The sequence below is a fragment of the Belonocnema kinseyi genome, chromosome 10 (assembly GCF_010883055.1).
Source record: "Belonocnema kinseyi isolate 2016_QV_RU_SX_M_011 chromosome 10, B_treatae_v1, whole genome shotgun sequence".
NCBI lineage: Eukaryota > Metazoa > Arthropoda > Insecta > Hymenoptera > Cynipidae > Belonocnema > Belonocnema kinseyi.
This window is the reverse complement of record NC_046666.1, coordinates 66,888,455-66,899,757: the sequence shown is the minus strand read 5'-3', so window position 1 is coordinate 66,899,757 and position 11,303 is coordinate 66,888,455. Positions and strand designations below refer to the sequence as shown.

The window sequence follows — 11,303 nt, the reverse complement described above, 5'->3', positions numbered from 1 at the left end:
CAAAACATGCATTAGAGATTTTCATAAGAATAATATGGGTGAAAAGAAATTAGAGGACACTGTTTACTTTACTGGTAATACTTATAGGAGTACAAGAGTAAATCGTGGATATTATTGGATATTCTTTTCACTCTTTCCATTGCAATCTAACATATATTTATCTGTTTAACAAATATTATCTTTTTGGGGCGCCTTGGCATGGCTTAGGGGTCGCCTATCAAGGGGGCGCAGCCGGGAAACCCCGGCTGCGCAATTATGCCAGTCCGCCACTGATCGATTATCAAATTTAAAGACGTGAGATTACGTTGAAAAAAGGAGTTTTTAACACTTTCTGCACTTTTACCAGCGTCAACAAATTCAACACTCTGAAAGTAGGTGCATGTATTACCGACTCTGAAAGTCAAAGATTCACAAGCAGAAACTGTACTTCTACAACGCCTTGCTATATTGTTAATCTAAAAGTAGTAAAGTTACAAGATTGGTTGGAACTTCTGGCATGCAAATGCGATACTCACCATACAATAAAAGTAGTAAAATTGCACCAATTTTTTTTTGGTCATTTTATTTTACCATTCTAAGTGGTCCAATTTTTCATTTTTGACAGTGTAGGTAATACAGCTATATTTTCTTAAAAAACGAAATACAGTTATACGCTTAGTTGGAACAGCCAAACAATTTTTTTTAATAGTTTATGGGCGGTCCGTAATGTCTACTTAAATCAGTAGAAGCATTCGAATTTGTAAGGATTGTGGGTGTGACGTGCGGTTGATTACGACAATATTACAAATAGGTTCGTGCGAGTTGGATTTATCCCCCACTCTCTTATTTCTATCTCTCTTCCTCTTTCTATCCTGATCTCTTTGGTGTTTATCCGTTTAGTCGAACAAGCTGCAATTACGTGCTGATCTCGTTCGTACGTTTCTGGACCACTCGGGGAGCATCCACGTTGTGACAGGCGGATGCGAACTCCTGGATTTATTCGACTTAGAATCCTCTCCCCAACCAGATCTTTCTCCCTCTCACTCTCTATCTCTCCTCTCTTCAACCGACCCTTCATCGCGAAAGACGTCGCGATCTAAGTCATCAAGGAATCAAAGAGCATAAGGCTTCCGATCGAGCGTAAGGACAAGTCATTGATGACTTAAGAATCACTAACTTCTTTTGCTTCAGTTACCAGTGGGTGGTGATAAATAGTTCATACAGGTGGTGAGGCCGGTGAGATTGATGAGTGAGTGTGATGACAGATGTGTTCCGCTTATTGTTTTGGCCGCTACATTTACAAGAAGTGATTTTCCGACTTGATTCCGATCTCGATTACGAACTTCAGAATTCCTTGTCTAACAACGAGAGATGAAGTTCGGTATGATGACGATACTTACTATAAGAATTTACAAGTTTCTGATCATTCTTCTTTCCTGCGAAGGTAATTTCTTTATTAAATTTTATTGCATAATAGCTTTATCATAACTGTGAAAATAACTTTTGATCTGATAATAGATGTTATTTTAATAATCATTGAGAGGTTTTAGAAGAAAGTGACAATTTCTTTACTTGAAAGTCACATCAAAACAATTTTGTATCAAGTTAAATTTTTCATTATTTTTGACATTCAAAATAGAGTAATATTAGTTTATGCATTAATTGTAACCCGCTTAGATTAGACGACAAAATAATGAGTTACATCATTTGATTATATTGAAGGGTGTCATATTTTAAAAGAATCAATCTTCAAAACATTAAATCATACCAATATTTTTTTCATCATATTAATATTAAACTTATGCAACGCAAAGAATAACTGAGTTATTTATTTATTTTCTTTCATTTATTCACGAGTTTATTTTCGTGCTATAAAATATTTCATCGCCATTTCACTATTTTTAAAGACACAACGCTGCCGTCCAAACAAGAAAAGTAATTACATTGTGGATGGGTGTCCTGTCAACCTAACAGAAATCGGGATGGTAGGGGACTTATCCAAAATGTAGTTACAACTTCTCTTGTTTGGACGACAGCAAGATTAGTAGAAAATTTAAAATAGTATCAAAGCACACCATCTGATTGGATATCCAGTATTATCGAATTATTGAAGAACATTTTTAAAGCGAGATTTTAATGGTATAGAATTTTTTGTTAACCAAGTGTCGATAATCATATTCCTCGAATTCTAAAAATGATAAAACCATGCGTAACTTATTTGTTAAAAAAAATGGATTTATCATGTTTTATGCGCTTACTTATCACCTATCATTTATAATAATGAACAAAAACTTATAAACACCCTTACGAAAAATTTTATAGAGAAAGTATAGGTATGTGATCATTTTCCTGTAAAGGATTTTCTATAATAATTTTTAAGCGATTATAGGAAATTATTAGAGGAATTATTATTTATTTAGGACCACTCATATAAAAGTGCGTACAAATTGTATAGCTGACCTATAACCAAACCTAAAAGGAGGGAATCAACTTATATTTCTTATGATTTCTGTCTAATAAATTTAGAAAAAATAAAAAAAATATAATCTCTAACAACGACACTTTGCGTTAGAGAATTATTGCACAACATGTCTTGAAACGAAAAATGTATGTTTTCAAACATCAGCAGCCCATCACACTGATTTTGGAAAACATACTTTTCTCGTTGTAAGACCTTTTGTGCAAATCTTTTACAATAGATAAATTTATTAGAGATTAAAAAAAAATGTTTCAAAAACTGTTTTAAACAATAAATAAAACAAAAAGTAAAATTAATAAATCACGTTTTAACCCTTAAAAAGGCAAGCGGGTCTCAGAGGCCCGGGGTCACAATTTTCGAGTTACAAAGAGTTGTGTATCAAATATGGGCTTGTGCGTGGAAATTTCTTTTGGCGAAGTCTAAATACATAAAAAAAATTAAGGGTTTCTGAAAATTCTAGTTGTGGAGTGCTCTACAGAAACTTATATATTTTTTACTTACACAAAAAGGCAAGCCGGGCCTCGCAGGCCCGCTGTTCATTGCAACATTAACTTTGAATACCGTGAGTAGAAGAGTATGCATATCACTCATATTTGCATGAAAAAAGAGTAATGATAAACGTGCAAACATAATTTTTCGCGTAAACTCTTTCAAATGTGCGCGCGCACTTGCAACGCGTGATTTTGCGATGTGTAGTGATTCTGCTGTCATAGTTGTTGTAATAGTTGCAATGCTGAAAATTAGAAACAACAAAAGTACAGGTTATAAATCTTTTTTATAACGCAACGAAAAGAGGCGTTGCCACTCTTCGCCAAATATACTATTCAAATATGGTTCAATGTAAAACGAATCAGTCGTCTCACGCAACGTTTTTTATTAAAAAACGTCTCTTCTGCCGCAGCTTTTGTGATTCATTGCAATTTTTTCTGGAAAAAGCGAGCAACCAGTCGAATCCACAAGACAACGTATCTTGGTAAATTTATCCGATCAACACGTGTATTAGCAAATCAAGGCAAGAAGCATTGCTGGCTTGAATACTCTTTATCGGTAGAACCTGTTTTTTTGTTCTTAATAATAACGCATCATCAGCATCATGGCAACATGGCAGATCTCATGGCATACCATAAAAATGTGTGCCACAAATATTTGGTGAAGACGATTAAGTGCCGAAACTGTGCAAAACTGCCAACGATAGACGAATCCGATAGCGAAATGATTCTGAATTTTTCAGTCCTTCCTTCTATTATATCTTTTTTTTCGTCTTTTTCCACATTTGCGATTTAAAATTTTTTTATAATTCAAAATAATTAATTATCATTATAAATAAATATAGATTTAAATATAATATAATCATAAAATGTAATTATGAATAAAAATGATCAAACTTCTTAGGTTTTTCTATAAATTTACTTTCATATAAATGGTTTAAAATAAATAGATATTCTCTTTTATCTTTATTTTGCAAGAATTCTTTAATGTTAGAATATTATTAATTCCTATAATAATTTTCTGTAATGGCGAAAAAATAATAAGAGAATGATTATAGATTGGCTGATTTTCCGATAATGTTTTTTCGTAAAGGCTTAATTATTTTTCAATTGATTTAAGGAAAATTTTTCAATTCTAATGATAAATTATCTTCAGCTCTAGGATACGGACTATTATTGGATGAAGAAAAGGAGCCAACCTATCTTACCGCAGGTGTTGGCGAGTATGTCGTCTTCAATTGTGATCTCGATTTTCCGCACGAGATACCGATACCTTACATCTTGCATTGGAAGCGTGATGTAAGTCGGACAATAATTTTTTAACTATGGAATCTAAGACTTTCACAATTGAAATTTATTAGATAATTATTACGAGATTATTATCTCTCAGCTAAAGTGATCATTAGGAATTAGGATGATTCATTTCTAAAAGAAAAGAGAAATTATTTTCGAATCTGAATACACACAATAGCCTAAATTTTACTTTTGTCGTGACGAAATTATAAACAAATCAAAAATCGGATATGATTTTGAGGTCCCCTATTTCAGTTTTGTATTTTGTATTGATTTTTTTGCATATATTAAATTACTATACATATAGAATTGTCTCATTTTTCATTATCACCGTTGTACATCATTTAGTTAAAATTTGTATTTTGTTTTTAAGGAGAATAATAATTTTATCTGACTTCTTTCCTATTTGTATATAAACATTAGACATGCGATGTACAAATCATAAAATAAAAGAAGTAATTCTTTAAAGTTACTTATTGTCACTCAGACTACAAGTTTTTTGCAATCTTCTTTGCACAAACAGAATTATTCGGCTGCAAGATTTGGAGAATTTTTACGCAAATTGATAATGTTTGATGCAAAAAGATTCTTTCACAGAAAAAACAGAAGATAAACTTTACATCGATTTTCGACGAAAGATTCTTTGCAACAATAATTAACTTCAGAGGATAAACTTTACACAAATATCGGTTAAACTTTCTTTTGTTTTTCCATGACAAACACATGTTTTTTGAAAGACGCGAAGTTGGCTAAACAACACTTTATCGCTCTACAAAATTTCCTGCAACAAATTTTATTCTTAGTTTTTTCTATGATGCTTTCTAATGACATTGAGACAAATAAGAAACCCATATTGTCAAACTTGTATTTAAAACTAATTTCTTTCATAAATGTGTAAGATATTCATATAAACTTTGACTATAGATTGGAAAAATGAATCCAGTCAGTCACCCACGCGCATTTCAAGCCCGTAGCTGCATTTAACAATTGGCGTATGCAACGACAATGATAATTCAACGCGCTATGACTGATTGGCGATTAAAGCACATTAAGGAAGCTAAATGCCACTAGTTTGCTCAATCTGAATATTGCTCTTAACACTCTCTTACTATGACGCTTCAATGCGAATGCATCCAAGAACCATGAGGTGAAACAGCTTCACTTACTCTTTGGTGTTGCATTTCAAATACGTTTTTTCTCAAATCGCAAACCAAGGTTTATATAGATCAATGTATCTCGATTACGTACACTGATATTTATGAGAATATTCTGCTTCTGTGGTCAGATGAGGTGTTGATCTTAATAACATAGTAATCAATAAGAAATAAGTTACTTGTTTAAAATACATTGTAAAATTGTTACTAAACCTATTTTTTCCAAATTAATTATTTTTTGCAAGTTTTTAGAAAAAGGTTAACAATATCTATTCAATTTTTATATACAATAGCATATATGTCTTTGGAAAATATTCAAGAGTTGATCAAACACATTAGAAGCACTATATTTCACAATCATGTCACATTGAAGTATACATGAAGGGTTGCATTACATAATTAGGTAACCAAGTAAATCAGAATTTTTCAGGAGAGCGAAACCTAAAATTGGAACAGGCTTTGTTGCGTATCACGATACAAAGTGCAAGTTTAAGTTGAAACAAAAAACTTTCTCCCGAAATTAACCAATTTCGAGTAAATCATTTAAGAATTATGATGGTAAAAACTTCATGGATTTTCAAAATTGTCTTTGGATAGCGACTAAATATCTATTTTTCAATCAACAAAAAATAATAAAAATTGTCTCCCGAGATACGGGAAGGCTGAATAAGAGGAACAAATTTTTTATTGAAAAACTGAGTATGTTCCGGAGAAATAATGATTTAGTGTGATGGTATTCCACTGTCATATACGATTTTTCCTTGAAAACAATACAAAGAAGAAGGTTATATGTTTCTTCATAAATAAACGGTAATAATTTTAAGAAATATCGTTTCGGATCACAAGGTAAAATGCAAATTTCATTTTGAATTATCAATCACTTTATTACTGTATCAAAAATGAGCTTTTGAAAAATATATGTATGTATTTGATTTGTTAAGAATTTTTGTATGCAAAAAGCCCATTTCGGTCCATCAAATGAGCTGAAAGTCAACCTCATTGGCCCTTGATAGACATGCAAAACAGCTACTACGGAACGCAAGGTTGTATTATATTTAGTCGTCGCAACGACTCGAGGGATCTAAACAGTAGGTCACTGTTAACGCTTTGTTAGGCGATTAAAGCTTATCAGTGTGCTTTTCTTCAACCTTGTTTAGGCTAGGTCTCGATTACAACCGGAGAAAACCCGTTAAAAAATAGCTCGATCAAAATCAATAATTTATTTCATCTTTATAGAGACACAATTTGATGTACATACATGTGTCTTTGGCTCTTGTCGATTCTTCTAATTTACGAGACAAGCAGAGCGAAATAGCGGATGCACGGATCTCAGCTTGAACAATGATGTTGAGGACCTTAACTCGCAATAATTGGTTCGTCTAATGTTTCAGGGTCGAACTATATTCTCTTCTTACGCTAACGCGACTTCCGCAGCTCACGACTTCGTTGGTCGCATTCACAGGTTGGAGGATACTTCTGGATATGGCCAAGGCAGCGTCAATCTGACCAACATCAGAGACAGTGATCAAGGATGGTACGAGTGTAAGGTCATTTTCCCAAACCGGACACCCAGTTCAAGAAACAATGGTACTTGGTTACATCTCTCTATCGATGGTAAGTTTCGGGTTTATTCTAAGATTGCGCTTAATTCTAAATGCCAACTCATTTTTCTCACTTTTTCTTTCGATTCTTCTCTTTCAAGACAGAATATAAGGAACTATTAAATACCAAATTCAACGAAATTAATTCAAATATTGTTCAACGTTGTAGGGTACCAATTATCGAGGGGGAACCATTTGTCGAGGAAACAATTAAGTTGTTCTAGGCTCAAACTTTAAATTGATATTTTTTTGCAGCAATCATTAAATTAGTCTCATTGAAGTTTTTAAATCATACAATTTGATTGTTCATGTCAAAATAGTGATAACAAAAATATTTTTATCGCCTCTAATAATTGGGTCCTACGTCCTGTGACCCATGTTAGGGGACGAGGACTGTCTGGCCAAATCTGATTGTGAAAAACAGATGAGAAATCCTCTTTGTCCGAATACATTGTGATTGCTGTTGTTTTTGGTTTTTGATTGTAGGGTTGTTTTTCACTAATTTACGTAAAAAAGATGAAAACTAATACTCATATATTTAGCTCTATCCGCGGGTAGTTTAACTTAGGTTAGTCACCTTTGTCAGAAAAGTTTATTTAATCAAATTATAAATTTTCCATGTATTGCTTTTGGAAGTCTATTAAATTTACAAGTCCATTAGACTAAAAAAGTCTTTGATCTTAAATGTTTTTTTTTATTGTCAAAACTTAATACGTCCGCTTTGCCCCGGCTTTCCCTACATATTTTTAAGAATTTAAAATATAGAACATATAGTAATTTGCTTAAATTATAACATTACGGAATTGATATTAAAAACCTAAAGTATTTCTTTTCTCGGTTAAATAATATTCTTCCAGCACATCGTACACTGGAAATAACTGCAGTCAATGTTTAAATGACTGTCTACCAAACAAATTTGCAGCGAGTCGAGTTATTACTGGAAGAAAATACACCTTTATTATAAATTTAACATATACAGTTCTTTCCAGCATTGCAGAATTACAGAATTACAGAATTACAGAATCGTATGATGAAGCAGCATTAACCAGACTACTTATGCGAGAAATTATGAAAGAGAATTAAGAGTATCGATAATGGATTAACTGCACCTTTTCCTGGAAGTGTCCCAACAAACCTGAATCGCACAAAAGTTTCGTTTCTTTTCACTGATTTCAAATAATGACATCACCTCTATCTAAAGCTTATATATATATATATATATCGCTCGCAACCATGAGCTTTTGCATTGGATCTATCTGCATCCGCTTAGTTTTTTTATTTATTTCTTATTAAACGGTATCTATAATTACTTTTGTATTGGATAATTAGCGGTTATTATAAAATGGAAACTAAGTGAGTTTTTTGTCCAGCTGATCGCATGAGATGCAATTTCCCATACATCAGTGTCTAGGTATTTTATAAAACATATATATTACAGCCCAAAAAATTAAAAATACTGTAGTTGGTTTGGAAATATTTTCTGTTTGTTTCAAGATCACATGGACTAATTCAATTAACTCTTGGACAATTACCCATAATCATGGGTATTTTGACGAGTTTGATAGATACTTTGTTTTAACAAACAATTTTAATTAAATGTTTGTTTTTTAATTGTAATCAAAAACTCACTCCCTTTATAGATTATATACAAATATATACATATCTAGCTAAATATAATAGCTTTACTAACCGGTAACCGGGCAGACTAGTTAAATCGTTCAATCCAGGTGTGGGGCCGCCGGGCGGGAATGTTCCAGGTGAGGCTATTCTGGCAATACCACCCATCAATGGAACCGTAATGGAGGGTGAACCTGCGTCCTTCGATTGCGTCGCCAAGAACCCTTCTTCAATCGTCGCCTGGTTCCACGAGGGCGTTGAAGTCTCAGAAATAAAGGTGAAGCTACACAATTTTTCGTGAAACATTCCACCTAGAATGTGAAACTGATACTCTTTACATGCAAATAATGCAAGTGTAATCTTTCTTCTCAATTAAATTAGGATCTCAAACATCGAATATCTGTTGATGGCAATGGAACTTTAATAATTAAACCAACTGATATGAGCGATTTAGGAGAATACACCTGCGTAGTGAGCAATATCGAAGGGGAGCAACATAGTGCATCAGCTTATCTTAATGTACAGTGTAAGTATGCTATAGTTACTTAAATTGAGAATATATGGACAGTTCTCAGTAATATTTCGATCACATATTCTTATTGGTGCTTGATGATATTATCAAGATTAATTGACTAATGAGATCGACGTATCCATACATAAAAAGGTTCCATCTTAGAGAAACCAAAGAAAAAGGTGCTAAATCATGGAGATCAAATAAAAGCTGCTACAGAATTTAGGGTGTTGATGATCCTTTATAATTTTTTTATACTGGTTTTTGAATCTTCTAGAGTTCTCCACGCGAATTAAAACCTTTTCATTTGGTTTCTCCGAGATAGAAACTTCATTTGGACACGTTAAGATACCTTTACTACCGTGCAAACCAATTAAACCGTTACATAAATTTTGTATGACATTTGAGATATTAATACATTTACGATCGTACAAACTCACTCTTTTATACGCAATACAATTTATAATAAAATAATGTCAATTAAGGTAACTGAATGAAGTAATATGACACTAAAATTTTCATTTTTTATATTCCATTAAAATTGTAATTATTAATGGTCATTTTCATAAGGTCATCATCATTTGTTTGATGATACACTCTTTTCTTTTTTGTGTTACGAAAAATACATTTGCTCCTATGTCCTGGCGCAATACTGACAGGATAAAAAATTATTTAATGGTTTTAAAGACCATACATTCGGCATTTAAAAAATAAATAATAATTGATTGCTAGTATTTTATCAATACATGTTAATGGCACTGCTTAGAATGAATACATATATTACATTTTTAAACATTATATTACAAATAAAATTTCTAACGCTAAGGAGGACCGAACCTACATATCTATACCTAAGTCTATCGCTTAGCAGTCGGGAGTGTTAACCACTGCGCTAAACCGACAAGTTAAAACTTGGTGAAGAAGCCATCCTCATAAGCTACAGTTCAGAAAAGTTAAAGTAACCAATTTTGAGCTCTCTTTTTCTAATTATTTATTATTATACGACGATATGTAAATGTAAAATACACAAACTCCTAACAGGAATATCAATAAAATAATTATTAAGTAAATAATTTAAATCGACTACAATTTTATTTTTAATAATATTTTTTCAATAACAATTTTCTTTAAACCTTCGTGTAACGTTTTGCTTTTTAGGTGTTTTAGACTTTTCTACAACGATTAAAACATACATCCAATGTAATTTTTTCTGAACATTTAAAATTTTTCATGGAGGTGGAACTTAGAATATTTTCCTTAAAAAAATAATAGAAAAAAATGGTTTTCACCTTAATTGTATAGTCAATTTCTCGACATTTCAAAACACCCTGACTATATTTGTAGACGTGTTTTTTTTTAAGTCTATTTTTGTACTACTGGAATAGTACCGCCCCGGTAGTGCAGCCAACGTTCTCCCAGTACTGGGCGAACCACCGGCTGTCTGTACTGGTGAGCAGTACTGGGCCAGTACTGCCCCCTTGGTGAACTCCGGCACACTACCGACATTTCCACCTGGGTTGTGTGAAAGGCGACTTTTTTAACACTTTTTTGGTATAAATTCTTATTATTCGGTAAAACGCAACTTTCCAAGTATTTCAAAACTATTTTTTTAATTCTATAAATAATTATTACTTATTAAAACCTACTTCTTTTAATGTAAATCGTAAAAATTTATTATTTTTGCGGCATAAATTGTACAGTTCTTATGAGTTAAGAGTTACATCTTTTGTTAAAAATATTCTTCAATTATTTAAACAACATATAATTGTAAAAAAAATCTTCACCAAATCGTGAAAAGTTACCATTCACTAGAAGTAATGACATAATCAATCAATATTTTTTTGTAAGACATTCTGCAATTATTTAAACAGTTTCCATTTGTTAAAAAAAATTTTTTCCCTGTAAATCGTGAAAATTTAGTTATTTTTGGGATGAATGATACAATAAATGAATTTTAAGTAAAACATTTTTTGTGAAACACAGATTTCAATTATTAGAAACAAAGATTTGGGAAGTCCAAAGTGGGTTTATGCCAGGAAGGTCATGTACGGATCAAATATTTAGCTTACGGCAAATAAAAGGAAAAAGTTTGAGAGTAGGAAAAAAAGTTTTCTGTGCATTTGTTGACCTAGAAAAAGCTTTTGACAAGGTAGATAGAAGTAAACTTTGGGAAATTCTGAA

At 32.2% G+C, this 11,303-nt stretch overlaps 1 protein-coding gene across 3 annotated transcripts in view; it reads left to right on the top strand.

Moving 5' to 3' along the window:
* Positions 1 to 891: 891 nt before the first annotated feature.
* The window catches only part of LOC117181572 (protein borderless), a 15,990-nt gene continuing 5,578 nt past the window's right edge, over positions 892 to 11,303 (top strand). Inside the window, exons 1-6 of one of the 3 annotated variants that reach the window (XM_033374401.1) lie at positions 892 to 1,119; positions 1,204 to 1,423; positions 4,103 to 4,245; positions 6,785 to 7,007; positions 8,722 to 8,888; positions 8,993 to 9,137. In XM_033374401.1, the coding sequence (XP_033230292.1) occupies positions 1,351 to 1,423; positions 4,103 to 4,245; positions 6,785 to 7,007; positions 8,722 to 8,888; positions 8,993 to 9,137 (751 nt within the window). In that variant the 5' untranslated portion in view covers positions 892 to 1,119; positions 1,204 to 1,350. Of the gene's footprint in view, positions 1,424 to 4,102; positions 4,246 to 6,784; positions 7,008 to 8,721; positions 8,889 to 8,992; positions 9,138 to 11,303 lie in introns of all 3 variants that reach the window. The other 2 variants (XM_033374402.1, XM_033374400.1) reach the window with 2 other exon arrangements.